Genomic DNA, 14,620 nt, shown 5'->3' on the forward strand with positions numbered 1-14,620 from the left:
TTTTATGACACTGTACGATACATATTTTTTTTTATTAACTAGCACAATACGATTTATATTTAAAAAAATACGAAAAATAAGTCGAGGTAACACGGCTGAACGCACGTATTTACAACTATGTGTCGGCAAGGATTTTGGTTTTAATCATAATGTGACTGACTCTTGTAGATAAATATGGAATTGAACTTGAAGGCAAACTATTATAGTATTATTAATTTATTATGAAGTGAGAAGAAGCTAAACATGAATTTTATTAATGGTAGATAAGTATAGATAGGTATTGAATTGATTAATTGTATTTGTGGACAATGATAATATTTACAAGAAAAGTTTCAATATGTAACATTTGACAACCCACCCACTTTTGTTGTGTGCGGCTATTTGTTCTGTGTGGAACCTGCCTCGTTTAAAATTTGAAATGATCTAATATCTATGTCTGATCGATCATTTTTTAACATCTCAAACAAATAGTATAGAACAATTCAAAATGGGTATACAATTCCTAATCAGGATTCTTGTATTATTTTTTAGATGAGTGCTAATTATAAGTTTTTAGTAGTTAATAATTTTTATGTTGGAATATTTTTTTTTTTAATTTTTTTTCATAACATATCATTCTTAATAATTTTTAAAAAACTTTCAAATAATTTACAGCATCGAAAACAAAATTCATGATATTTCAGTTTAGGCTAATTAGTAATTTTTCCCCCTGAACTTTGACATGTACTAAATTGTGCCTCCTGAACTTTTTTAGCCGTTAAAAATTCCCCTCAAACTATTGAGATTGTTAAATTTAAGGACTTTTGTCTAATTTCATTCAATTTTACTATTTCAGTAATTGTTTATGTACTAAACTATGCTCCCTAGACTTTGATATCTACCAAATTATGCCCCTCAAACTTTAAAATGTACTAAATCATACCCCTTGAACTTTAATCCATGTTAGAATTTTTTACTAAAATTAGACAAAAGTCCTTAAATTTAACAATCTCAATAGTTCGAGGGGAATTTTTAACGGCAAAAAAAGTTCAGCGGGCACGATTTAGTACATGTCAAAATCCAAGGGGAAAAATTACTAATTAGCCTTCAGTTTATCATACGTATTCAAAAAACTTCAAACCTATTTTCGACACTGTAAATTATTCGAAATTTTTTAAAAATTTATAGAGATTGTGTTGTAACTATAACGAATACTGTCATAAAAAAAATTTAAAAAAAAAATTTCAACATGTGTTTTTAAGTATGGAGATTGACTAAAAATTGTAATAAGAAGTTAAAAAGTAACACTGTTCTAATTTTCAAAGTAAAAAAAAGTGAGTTTACTTTTACCAATGAGGGATGGGAGGGGATAGATTTTTTTGAGGATCAATTATATGGGTTTGTGTTATATTATTGGGATAATTTTAAAAAACACAAAAATAACAAAAAAGATACAAAAATACGGTCAGTTCGGAATTTTAATATTTTTACGATTTTTTAAATTTTATTTACACAAAATATAGTCTTTTGGTATATTTTCCGTTGTACTCTAGTTATTTTGTTATTGATTTTTTTTATTTATTTCTATATTATTTTTTTATGTTGTTTTGTTATTGTTTTGATATTGTTTCTTGTATTTTTATAGAATACTGTAAAAATATATAAAAAAAAATTGAACGTAAAAATCTTACAAAAATTAGTGTTTTATGTAATTATTCTTATATTATTTATTTGTTAAGTAATATACTATATAGATTAAATATAAAATGTAACAAAACAATTAAGTATAAATATTTGTAATATAAGAGGTGAAGTTAATTACATTTTGTGTTGGGCCTCGTTCTTCCACTTTATCGGGTTGCTACCTCACCTTGACTCTCACATTAGTATCCATAAGGTCTCATACTAATGGAGTAGTATCCATCCTTATATACCCATGTTATTTTTCATTTCTAGCCAATGTGGGACTTTGTTTGATACCCCAACAATCCTTCCCTCAAACTAAGGACCACATACTTGTGGCCTCCCCTCTAACGAAACCACCTTATGTCAGCGTTATCACCAACGAAACTCGTCGCCCGACCATCACCTTTGTTAAGAAGACTTTCGACACAGGTCCTAACACCGATCTCCATCTTGTACCGTCGTAATCATCAATAGGACACGCCACATGACTACCTCAATATCAGGTAGACTTTCGATACAAGACACCATATAGATCTTCAATCGCGAGGTCATCACATTGAGGGCTTCTCCCACACATCGCAAACGCAGCCCACTATCTTAGTGCTCCTAAACCTTTGGCTCTAATACCACTTGTTTTCCTTTTTTTTTTCTTTTAATTGGTTCAAACAAAATGGGCCTTAAGCCCTTAAATGGTCCAAGCCCACAACAAAAGGGGCAGACCTAATATTTTGTAACCTCTATATTCACCAATTAAGTGTGTAAAGAGAGATTACATAGCTTAATTATTTAAAATTAAAAGTTAAAATAAAAATATATAGTTGTTGGGGATTTATTTCTTATCATTTATAATGTGTGTAAGTGATATAAAATTAAGTGGAAATGGTTTGTAATGCTTTGGAGATGTATTTACAAAAATTAAAAATTTTGGTAACTAGTAAATAATTACTGTTTTTTTTTTTTAGCTTTATTACTTGAACTTTTTTTTTACAATGAGGATGCTTCCTAACAACTCCCATAACTTTTAAATCACTATTTTAATCTCATTTACGCCCAATTAAGATATAGTAATAGTTAGTCATGGGATTTAGGGTGTTGAATTTTAAAGTGTGTGATCTTAACTACTATAAATAAACATCTAATGTGTTCGTATGATGAAATTTTCTATTCACAAGTACTTGCTAAAAAACACAATGCTTTATAAAATAATTGAGATATTTTTACCATATACTAACTTTCCTCTAAAATTTATATTTATACTTTGATAAGATAATTTTTATATTTATACTTTCTTTACCTATTTATTTATTTATTGATAATCAGAAATAAAGATTTGAACTTGAGACATCCTCTTGTCTATTTATTAATGCTTCTATAAATTTTTTTTTCTTTCTTATTTCTTTTTGTATTTTTTTTATTAACTATTTTTTTTTTACTGACTTTTTTTTTTCTCTTTCTTGTTTTTTTTATGTAAATTTGGCTGATCCTTTTTTTTCCTTTCTCCTCCCTCTCTAATATTATTTTTTTTCCAACTCTCTCTCTCTCAATTTTTTTTTTACTTTTTCATTTATACTTTTATTATATATATATAAACTATAAAAATATATATAATAAGTGTACATCTTTATATCTTTTTTTTTTCTAATACTTTTTCATTCTCTCACAAAATTTTATTTTATTATATATATTTTTTTTAAAAAAAATAAAAACACTTATTATATTTTTTTTTTCTCTTTTTTTACATTTTTTTTACTATTCACACTCAAACTATTTTATACTATTTTTCTTTGTTCACATTTTATAAAAAGAAAATCTTAATTAATTTCTTTTAACTTTTACTAACATATGATTCTTTTACTTTCACACTTTTTTCCCATATTTTTTTAACACACTTTCTCTATCTTAGAAAAAAAATTAAGAGCACTCTTCCTATATCTTTCTCTCTTTTACATGATTAATTAAAGTAATATTTTTTTTAGATGTTTTGTAGTTTATTCAGAATTGATTTGTAATGACTGCTTAGATCTTGATTGAGAGTGATGGTATTTACCCTTCGAACTTGCTTTCTTAAGTGATCTTTCTCTTTCCAAATACACTTCTTCTATCTTATATTCTTTCTCCAACTGTAATTCGAAATCTTTCGACTTAAGTGCGGCAAGAACATCTTCTAATGTAATTACGTCTTTGCCATACTTGATGGCTGCCTTGATTTCTTGATATGTGATTGGAAGTGATCTCAAAAGAATGATGGCCTAACTTTTGTCATGCATCAACCTTGTGATTTATATTAGCCAAACCTACAATAATCTCATTAAATCAATCAATACTTTCATCTAAAGAAAGGGAAGGAATCATTCTAAAATCGTATAACCTTTCTAGCAAATTAATCTTGCTATCAATTGATGGCTTTAAGTACAATTCTTCTAATTTATCCCAAACTCCTTTCAGCATCTTCTCTGCAATTAGTTTTCTTCGAACACTGTTTGATAGATACATGATGATCGTGTAGTATGTCATCTCCTCCATTTCTATTTTTCAGCATCTTCTCTGCAATTAGTTTTCTTCGAACACTGTTTGATAGATACATGATGATCGTGTAGTATGTCATCTCCTCCATTTCTATTTTTCCTCTAGTTTCTTTTCTACCAACAACTTTTCATCTCTAAGAACCTTAGAAACTTTCTGGTGCACAAGGATCCCTCTCAGACCTTCTCTCCATAGAACAAAGTCCCAAGTTTCATCAAATTTCTCTACTTCGAATCTCACCATTGATGACATTCAAAGTTTCTTCAAGATTACAGTGGAAAGAATCTTAATTCTGCATTTTTAATCGATTACCAAGCTCTGATTTGTGGGAAAATTACGACTAAATGTGCAGAATCAAAATAACTAAACTTTAAACTAGGGGTGTTCATTGGATCACATCCAATGGATTTGGACCCATCCAATGCAATCCAATTATTTATTGGATATTGGATTTTTCCATCCGATCCAATCCAATTGATTGAGTCGTCCAATCCGATCCGATCCAATGGATGTATTGGATTGGATCGGCTCCATCCATTGGATGCTTTAACTGGTTTTTTATTAGATTGGATTGGATCCATCCAATAGATCTCATGGATGAATCCAATCTATTTTAGCCACTAATTAGGCTAATTTTATTAAAAATATATATATGAAAAAACATAATTTAAAACCTAATAATCTAACATAGATAATAAAATAATATATAAAATATTAAATAAAATAATTAAATATATAAAATTATAAATATTAAATATGATTGGATGGACATTGGATGATATTGGATTGGATCGGTTCGGCTATCCATTGGATCGGATGTCTCATCCACCATCCGATCCGATCCAATTGGATTTTTAAAATTTGCATCCGATCCGATCCAATTATGATTGGATATCCGATTCTATTGGATCGGTTGTGATTGGATCGGTCAGTTGGGATTGGATTGGATGACTTTCTGCACACCCCTACTTTAAACAATCAAACAATTAGTTATGACAAGATTATCAAACCAAGAACAATAATCGACAGAAAAATAGGGGCAAATAGAGTATTAAAACCAAAAACAATAAATGCAGAAAATAAAGAAATCAACACCAAGATATATACTAGTTCAAGTATGATAGATCGATGTGATCTATGGCTCTACTCCAGTTCTGGAACACCACCGTAATCCTTCTTTATTGATTGAGCAAGAATAGATACAATATAGTCGAGACGAGATTCTCTGTTGAGTTCTCACAAAGTGTTTCAACTCTTCACACTTACACCCAAAAATCTCTTCATTCACAGAAGATTCTTCTTATAAAACCTAAACCCAATCTCTCTCATTTCTCTGCACCTCTCTCTTTATCTCTCAATATTTTCTCTCTCAAATTCTCAATCTCATTTTAACAGAGTTCTCAAACTCATTTATTCCATCTATCTTCAAAATGATAAGTGAAGGTGGTTTTATAGGCTTAGGATCAAGATCCCAAAGTCGGTGGCTGCAAGAAACGAGGTTGTTAAGTTAGTTAGAAATAACTAACTTAACTAATTCCTCTTTAGCTAAGTCTCCACGTCAGCTTAAGTACCAGGGCTCCCGGGAACATAAACGAGCTTCTAGACTGGAGGACCACGCTGAAGATGCTTCCGGATAGGATAAAGTCTACTGGAGTCGACTATCCGGATCTACCATTCGAGGAGTGACAACTAGTTAGCGCGCTGGAACTCCTTTCTAGGGAATGGCTAGTCAACTGTCTAGGAACAAGGTTCGGGAGACACTTAGGTGGTGTTTGCTTTGATGTAATGTAATGTAATGAGAATGGTAATGGTAATTATAATATGATGGTAATGTAATGAAATAAGAATTGTAATAGAAATGGTATTATGATGTTTGGTTCAACTCTGTAATGAACATTGTAATCAAATAAATAAGTTGTATATTGACAAAAATACCCTTAATTTTATTATTTTTAATATTTATTTTTTTTTTAAAAAAAAAGTAATAAAAAATGGCAAAAGAGATATTTTCTAACAATGTAATCATCATTACATTTTATGATGTAATGAGGATTACAATACATAGTGTAATGACCATTACAATGTAAAGCCATTACAAAGGTTTAAAATATTAAAACAAACAATGTAATGGTAATAATGATTCTATTACAATTCTCATTAGACTAAACTAAACGTCCCAAACTTTCCAGAAATAATATTAGAAACATTTTCATTTGGAGGAGTTATATCACACACACAAATGAGAAGATGATGTCATTAATTAGATATTATTTCCCAATATTTCTAGTATTTTCTGTGACAATTTTTGCCATAAGTTAAGTACTGAGAAAACGCATTAATTTGATAATAGCATTAGAATTTAGAAGGTAGAAAACGTAATTAGAAGTCATATTAAATTCTTATGGCAAATGACGGCCTTCTCTTTATTGCAGGCTGAGGCAAACAACTAGTGCCACTCTTTTGATACCAGAAGTCTATGCATGACTATATCATAACCCCATAAATTTATATATATAAATCAAAGGCTAAGTTTGCTTTTTGACTTTTTTGAAAAATCAAATTTGAGCAGCCAAGCAAGTAGCAACTAGTAAGACAAATACAACTCTTGCCTATAATTAAAAATGTTCGTGGCATAATTCAACTTAGTGGACCACTTTCGAAAGTCCAAATCCCTCTTGTTTATGCTAATTAAACAATAGTTGATGAAATGATCTTGTCAAAGGTATAGTATGGATATTATTTTAAGGGAAACACCATTTCAGATATATGTTAATTTCAGTCAAACATGTGCCCCAATGAACAAGAGGGTAGTTCTATATTCAACTCGAGTGGGTTTTATTTACAATTCACGTGTAGTCAATTTTATCGAATGTATACTATCGCTAAAATACGTAACAAATACTAGTATGAATTAGTCAATTTGGGTTCTCTAGTATTTATAGTTATAACTTATACATTAGCCTTTTTTTCTATGTTTTTTTTTTTATTAAAAAAGACTCATAAATGATAGACCACATCATAATTAATCTAGTAGTACTCTCTACTTACAAAGAGAGATACCGACTTCAATTTTCCTTCCTCAAAGTAATTAGGTAACTATTTTTTTTTTTTTCAAAAAATAACCTAAGAAAAAACCACCAAAGAGCAAAGAACTTAAAGAGGTTGAAGACTACAATGTGAATATCCAGACTACCAGACTTTATTTACAGTTACTGATAAAGCGAACTTAGAAAGTGTATTGACAACAGTATTTACAGTTCTAGCGCAAAAAATAAAATTCACAATAAAAAAAGATTATAAAAGGCTTTAATATCATAAAAGACTAACCCCATTGAAGAATCTAAATTGGAAGAAATGTTATTAAGCTTGTCAACGAGATCTTTGCAATCATATTCAAACGAATGTTGTGAAAACTAAAAAGATTACATTGAGTTACTGCATGTAGCAAAGCAAGAGCTTCTACTATTTTGGGTTGAAAATTTCCTTCTAGCTTCCAAATAACGGTAGCCAAAACCACACCATGGAAGTCACGAGCCACCATGCCTAAACCACAAGTCATTTGCGAGATCAATGGAAACATTGATATTGACTTTATATGATTCCCTCACTAGGACGTTTCCATCGCAGTGATTGAGCGGTCGAGACGGCAGAGACAGAATGGGAATCAAATACCTCGTATTGCTTCGACATTTAGACTAGTAAGAAGCAAAAATACCTAAAGCCCACGATCCTATCAACTCCGGTGAAATAATGGTATTTTCATGGATTTGTTTGTTTCGATAGATACAAATACACCACTAAGTACTAAGGATGAACTCGAAATCAATGATAGGAAGAGGTTGAATGATATTGCAGATGAACCCAAAGACATCACTAACAATACCACTCGAATTTTCAAGCTTAAACTTGTAAAGTTTCCTCACATGATCAAGATTGCGGCATTCCCAGAGAGCATGATAAGTGGTCTCCAAGTCAATAGAACAAATAGGACAAATGTTGTCATTGAGAAGCCCATGTTTTGGAAGATTGATTATGTAGAATTCCAAATTGAAGAAAACCTCCAAACAAAACTCTTGACATTCGAACGAAGATTTGTTAGATTATTTAGATATGAAAAGAAGCATATATGATCGATATGAAAAAATAGAATAAACTATAAACATATTAAAATTGTATATGCGATGAAAGGACCGAAATATCTCCAGTCAATGATATTTGAGCTTCAATCCCCAGTGATAGCTTCAGATTGGGAAATCAGATTTCCAAGCTCTCTCAACTCTCTTTAGATGAAATTTGTTGTTTTCACAGAATGAGTATTAAGCTCGGGAACTAAGACCATATATTTATATTGGTGAGACCTTTCATCAAAGTCTCTCCCACAATTAATTGTCAGAATATTTTGACAATTAATTGAAGAAATTAAATCGAAAAAACCAAATATTTGGTAAATTGTAATCTGACCATATATAGAACATCAACCAATTAATTTTAATTCAATGAATATAAAATAGGCTAATTAGCAATTTTTTCCCCCGAACTTTGACATGTACTTAATCGTGCCCCCTGAACTTTTTGGTCATTAAAAATTCCCCCTAAACTATTAAGATTGTTAGATTTAAGGACTTTTATCTAATTTTAGTAAAAAAATTCTAACATAGATGAAAGTTTAGGAGGCATGATTTAGTACATATCAAAGTTTGATGGGCATGATTTGGTAGATATCAAAGTATGGAGAGCATGGTTTAGTACATAAACAATCACTGAAACAGTAAAATTGAATGAAATTAGACAAAAGTCCTTAAATCTAACAATCTCAATAGTTCAGGGGAATTTTTAACAGCTAAAAAAGTTCAGGGGGCATGATTTGGTATATATCAAAGTTTGGGGAGAAAATTGCTAATTAGCCTATAAAATATTCATTGCATTATATACACGTATATAATTATTTAAATTTATCTCTTAAACCCAACGTTCCTCATTACATAATAACCATATGAATCGTAGCAATAGGTCCTCGTTATATGTCGAGTATTATCTTCTATGTATTATGATATGTTTATTATATAACCATGTACTTTGTATGGCAATGTACTTAAGCGAATAAGCCTTAAACCTTATGTTTATTATGATCCTCTTACGATAATTTTCTCAAATAAAATTAAGGTGCACGTAAATGTGAGAAAATATTCAAATTAGAGTTTTATTGAATAATTTTAGTTGTACAACCAAAAATTACATAGGGATAACTGAATATTTTATCATTACTTGCAAGTAATATATTATTTATATATAAAATAAATATTACTCTTACTGAATTTCTGGTATATAATTATTTCCATAATGCTCTTTTCAAACTTAAAGAAAAGATAACGTAATAAAAATATCATTTGTAAGATGTTTATTTTAATCTATAGGTATACTTCTTAAGCTTGCATATATGTTCACCACTATTTGCAAAAGATATTTATATTGTCTGTATATCTTCTCTTTTAGTTCATTGTTTGAAAATTATAAATGCGCCCTGCTAGCTTGGCAAGCAAAGCTTGATTAAAAAGATGAAGGTTATGAAACCCCATTCCTCTCTCATTTTTATGTTTACAAAGATGAACCTAAGTGCACCAATGTATCTTCTAACATCAGAACCACCCCACCAAAAAATAGCGCACGTCCTATAGATATCATTGATGAAATTCTTTTTTTAATAGAAAATTATCATTTTATTAACCACCAAACTCAACTACCAAACTGAGTAACAAATCAATTGGAACAAACTCGAATTTAAAAATACAATCAGGATAAAATAAGGAAGCTCTAGCAAAATTATGAGTCACCTTATTAGCTGATCGTTTAATAGAAAAGACCGAAATATTTCTTAATTTTCAATAAAGCCGTACAAACATTAACCATTTGACCAAACATAGAAATTATAACAACTGAACTATGCAAGGCATGTATGACAAATAAACAATCGGTTTCAAGGATATCATGGTGTGGCTGATTCTTCTGGATCCAACTCAAAGTTTTCCTGACCTCCAATGCTTCAACAAATTCAGGTGTAACAGAACCATTAAAAAGTTTGGTACCACCTTCTAAAAGCATACCTTGTGCATTTCGAACCACAAAACCTACCCCATATTGATGAAATTCTTAGATAACTATGTCTAAATGTAAAGAATTTTTTGGTCAATTTAGTTTTCAAAATATTATTAATTTATTTTATATATTTAATGAAAATTATATATTAATTTTCTTGTGTGTAAATGCTTTTTATGGCTGTTGTGTATTCTTAGGAGCTGTGTTTCTTAAGAGAGAAGAAATTCTCTTAAATAGAAGATTTGAATAAATAGTATTTATATAGTTTAATTGATTCTGATTAATATTTTCAGTATTATTATGTATATAGCAAATTTCGTGATCCTTTCATGATAGGAAATAAAATTAAATTTATGAACTTGATTTTATATGGAAAGTTTGGAAGAACTTGTCGGTGTTGTCACTGCAGATTGTACTTATGTCGTTGCAAATTATGGTTTAAAATGAAATTCAAAATCCTATTTATACCATACAATTTTGGAAAGTACAATGTTTATTTAATCATTTAAGAAAATATTAATTTAATCAGTAACTTTTATAAAATTAAAGATTTAAAATAATATTAATTATTATTACTATGTAATTGGAAGAGGGTTGGTTGTCAGTATAAATGAGACTATTTCCTTTACGAGACCTATTAAGTTTTTTCTTAATGAAAAATTATATATATGTAATGTGTAACACACTAATGTAATGTTCATATACACTAATTTTATTTTATATTATACACGTGTAATTTGTAATGATTAGATCAAGTGATGTCTGGTACAGATTACAGAGTCATATAAATATACTGACAAAATAGCCAAATAAAGGAAAAGGGTGTGTAGGTGAGGTGAGGTGTAACCATGCAAGTCAATAAAATTATATTAATTAATTATTAATTATTCATATTCTTAAGCCCGCGGATTAATACGTTGGACCAGAAAAACAAAATTAATCGCGTGCAGAAAGTGGAAGGAAACTTGTCTCAACCGCAAGCTGTATTATTAAATACTCATATACTAACTCCTATAAAGTTTTGACCAAAACACACAACACAACCCTATCTATACCTCTCTTTCTTCCTCTCATCCTCTCTCATTTCCAAATTTGAAATCATCACCTCATCATATACATATACATATATATAGGGGTTAATATTTGAGAGACCAAACAAACAAAAAAAAGATTTTGTGTAAGATGGAGAAACAAGCAAAATACCAAGACAAGATATTGAAGTTCTTGCCCAGAGCAGCTTCTGTGATCACTTTTCAGAACCCACCGTTTAGTCCAAACAGAGATAATAGGATGATGAGATCTGAGAACGCAAGTAAGCAGCTAAAGCTGGCTCATGGAAGAGGATTTTCAGGCCCAATAATCTCCATGATTCATGACGAGGCTCGAAGAAAGCCCAAGAATGGTGATGAGACCCAAGATCAAGACCCAACTTCGCCCAAAATCTCGTGTATGGGTCAAATCAAGCAGAGCAGTAAGAAGAAGAAGAAGAACAAGTGTGAAAAGGTTAATAATAATGTTGTTATGAACAACAACAAACGAGTTTCGTCGGTGGTTCATCAGGAAGCTAAACCGGTCACGCGGTCACCACGTGAGGTGAAGAAGCAGGCGTCGGCCATTAAGAGGATCTTTATGAGTAGTAGTAGTAGTAGAAAATCTAATAATGCTTCTGTTGATGATAAATCAACGCTTCCTGATAGAGCTCCTTCTTTGAGTCAAATGAAGCGATTCGCTAGTGGGCGAAGTGATCCTTTTTCGAATTTTGATTGGGCGGCGGCTCAGGTTACACCACTGGACTCGGATCACCGGAATATTTGCTATTCCGATCACGAAGGAGGTAGTGATCAAGACGATGAAGATGAAGAGATAAGGATTCCGTTCTCGGCCCCTATGGTGGTTGGTGAAGGAGTGGCTTTACAGCCAAGGAAGGAAATTAATCTATGGAAAAGAAGAACCATGGCTCCTCCTAGGCCTCTTGAGATCAGAGCAAATTAATTAATTAATAAATTCATTTTCTTTTTCTTCTCATTTTGGAAGTCTACTTTTGTCTATATCATGAATTTGTTATGAAAATGTAATAATAGGATTTGTTGGCATGTAATAATGCTTACTTAATTATATACATTTTATATAATATATAATATTATTTTTTTTTTGATAAATTTAAAATAATTTATAATATAGAAAATAGAGTTTAAATAATTTATTTGAAAGATATATTAAATAAAACAAATACAATTTGAATATTACTTTCTACACAAATTAAAAAAAAAAAAATTAAGCCACGAGGCTTTCCTCTATGCTAGGATTTTGCCTCATTCTCTCTTAGTTTCTTTTAGGGTTTCTCATACTCCTATGGGTGCCATTGGCCAAATCGGGATTCGTGGTGCCTGGGTGCCTTGCCTCATTTCGTTCTTGTGCAAAGTCGAAGGTCTCAGTAGACGGGGGATCATGGTTGGAAGGTGAGTGTTGGTGTCGAGTCTCGCTCCTTGGAGCCAATTTTGTCATCCTTAGCTTTTCAGGCGAGTGGCTGTCGTTCTCGGTGGTTGAGCGTCTCTGGTGAGATGTCTATCATCCTTGGCCAGACCGACCATTTGAGCCGCGAGACAGCGACAATGGTGGACTTTTGGCGGCCCTCTTTCTCTCGTTTTTGGGATTGGCATTTTGCGAAGGTCTTTTTTCAGGTGTGTGCTTCGGGTGTGGTGGGGTGCTGCTCTTTCTTTTATTTAGTTCTTGAAATACTTTCTTGGGTTACTTTTCAAGCGTCTTTGCCCCAGCACACAATGGCTCGTAATGAGCTTTCAGAGTTTTGTAGATGTAGAAGGGGGATTGGGGTTTACCCAAAGGGATGTGAATTCCTTATCCCATCACCTTCACCATTTGAAACCATTATAGGAGGCCAAGCATGGATGTTTCTTGTCAGAAGATGGCAATGCTCTGGTGCTTGTGGTTTGCCTGTCTCGCGTTTGCGTTTTTCCTCCTGTGTGTTAGGGGGATGGTTGTTGAAACTGTTCTATCTTTATTGTTGTTTGTATATTTTGAGTTTTTTAGTTAGTTTGAGTTGTTTCAATGTTAGGCACCTTTTATCCGTACTGGGCCTTTTTTAGAGTGTTTGTCCCTTTTTATGCTCTAGTGTGAGCCTTGAGCTTAATGCTCCTTTCGAATAGTTGGCCGACAGTTGTTATCTTTTAGTGACATTGTGGTTTATCCGTTGGACTTGTAGGACTTTTACCCTTTGATCAATCTTAAATGAAGCTTCCATTTCAAGAAAATTAAAAATTTACATTCTTAAATTTCTATAATTTGTGCTATCATATATTTATATAAGAAAATTTTCAGTTAGGATCCCAAAAAAATCCCCCACGTATAAGACCTTTTCTTTGGCAAATCTTAAATTGTGACACCAACTTTCTTAAATAGGCGCGAAGCACCTGATTGTTAAAATTCAGAATGAAAGTGGCTAAGATGAATCTCAAAATCAATTGGTTATGAGAAGAGTAGCTCATTCATCTTATATATGACAATTTATTTGTACACATTAGCAATGTGTGACTAACTCTAATAAACCCTCTTCACATTTGGGCCTGAAAAGTGTGGGTATAACGAACGACCTTTAAGAAACCACATGGTCAAACGTGACATTTAAAAGAATCTCATAAGGCCAAATATCGTAAATTTGTGGGTGTACACATCGGGAAATTTGTGGATTTTGAAATAGGTCAAAGATCCCAACACTGAAAATAGACACATATTGGCCGAAAGGTCCTAAATGAAAGTTAAAGGGGAGACAGCGGAAATTTTTATGTTTGGCTCGTCTTTTTTGGATGGGGATCACAAATGGCTTTTTATGACTCACCTTTTTGGACCGGCGGTACTTTGAGCTCATAACAAATCACAAGAGGCTTTAATATCATATTAGAATTTGGGATAAGGTGAATGATGTTCTATCTCAAAACTAATTGATAACGAGAGGAGTAGCTCATTCATCTTATATATGACAATTTATTAACACACATTGGTAATGTAAGACTAACTCTAATAGGTTACACCACCCACAAAAACCGTCACACATAAGCCCCTTTTATTTGTTTTAATTCCGTTCTTTTTTTACTAATTTAGGCCAAACAAGAGAAAATATTAAATCTGAACAGTTAATTTTTGTTGTTATTGTATAAGGAATTTCAAGAGAAGCACCAAATGATTTGACATTTGAATTGAGATAATCTTCTTGAACTCTCATTGTAGTAGTAGCAGACCTAGAATTAAAGTTGAGGGGATGGGTTTATGAGGTTGCTTAAGTTTTCCAAGCTCGGTGTGAAGCTCTGAACCACACAATTGAAAA

The 14,620-nt window shown here is 31.5% G+C and overlaps 1 protein-coding gene across 1 annotated transcript; it reads left to right on the top strand.

The window, feature by feature from the left end:
* Nucleotides 1-11,304: 11,304 nt before the first annotated feature.
* On the top strand, nucleotides 11,305-12,440 carry LOC115722736 (uncharacterized protein At1g76070). The gene has a single exon (XM_030652030.2). The coding sequence runs from the start codon at nucleotides 11,464-11,466 to the stop codon at nucleotides 12,271-12,273; it is 810 nt and encodes a 269-aa protein (XP_030507890.1). The 5' UTR covers nucleotides 11,305-11,463; the 3' UTR covers nucleotides 12,274-12,440.
* The last annotated feature ends 2,180 nt before the right edge of the window (nucleotides 12,441-14,620 follow it).

This window comes from Cannabis sativa, chromosome X (assembly GCF_029168945.1).
Source record: "Cannabis sativa cultivar Pink pepper isolate KNU-18-1 chromosome X, ASM2916894v1, whole genome shotgun sequence".
NCBI lineage: Eukaryota > Viridiplantae > Streptophyta > Magnoliopsida > Rosales > Cannabaceae > Cannabis > Cannabis sativa.

What these genes read in the sequence shown, in the direction of transcription:
- LOC115722736 (XM_030652030.2), top strand. Translation starts at nt 11,464, where the DNA reads ATGGAGAAACAAGCAAAATACCAAGACAAGATATTGAAGTTCTTGCCC.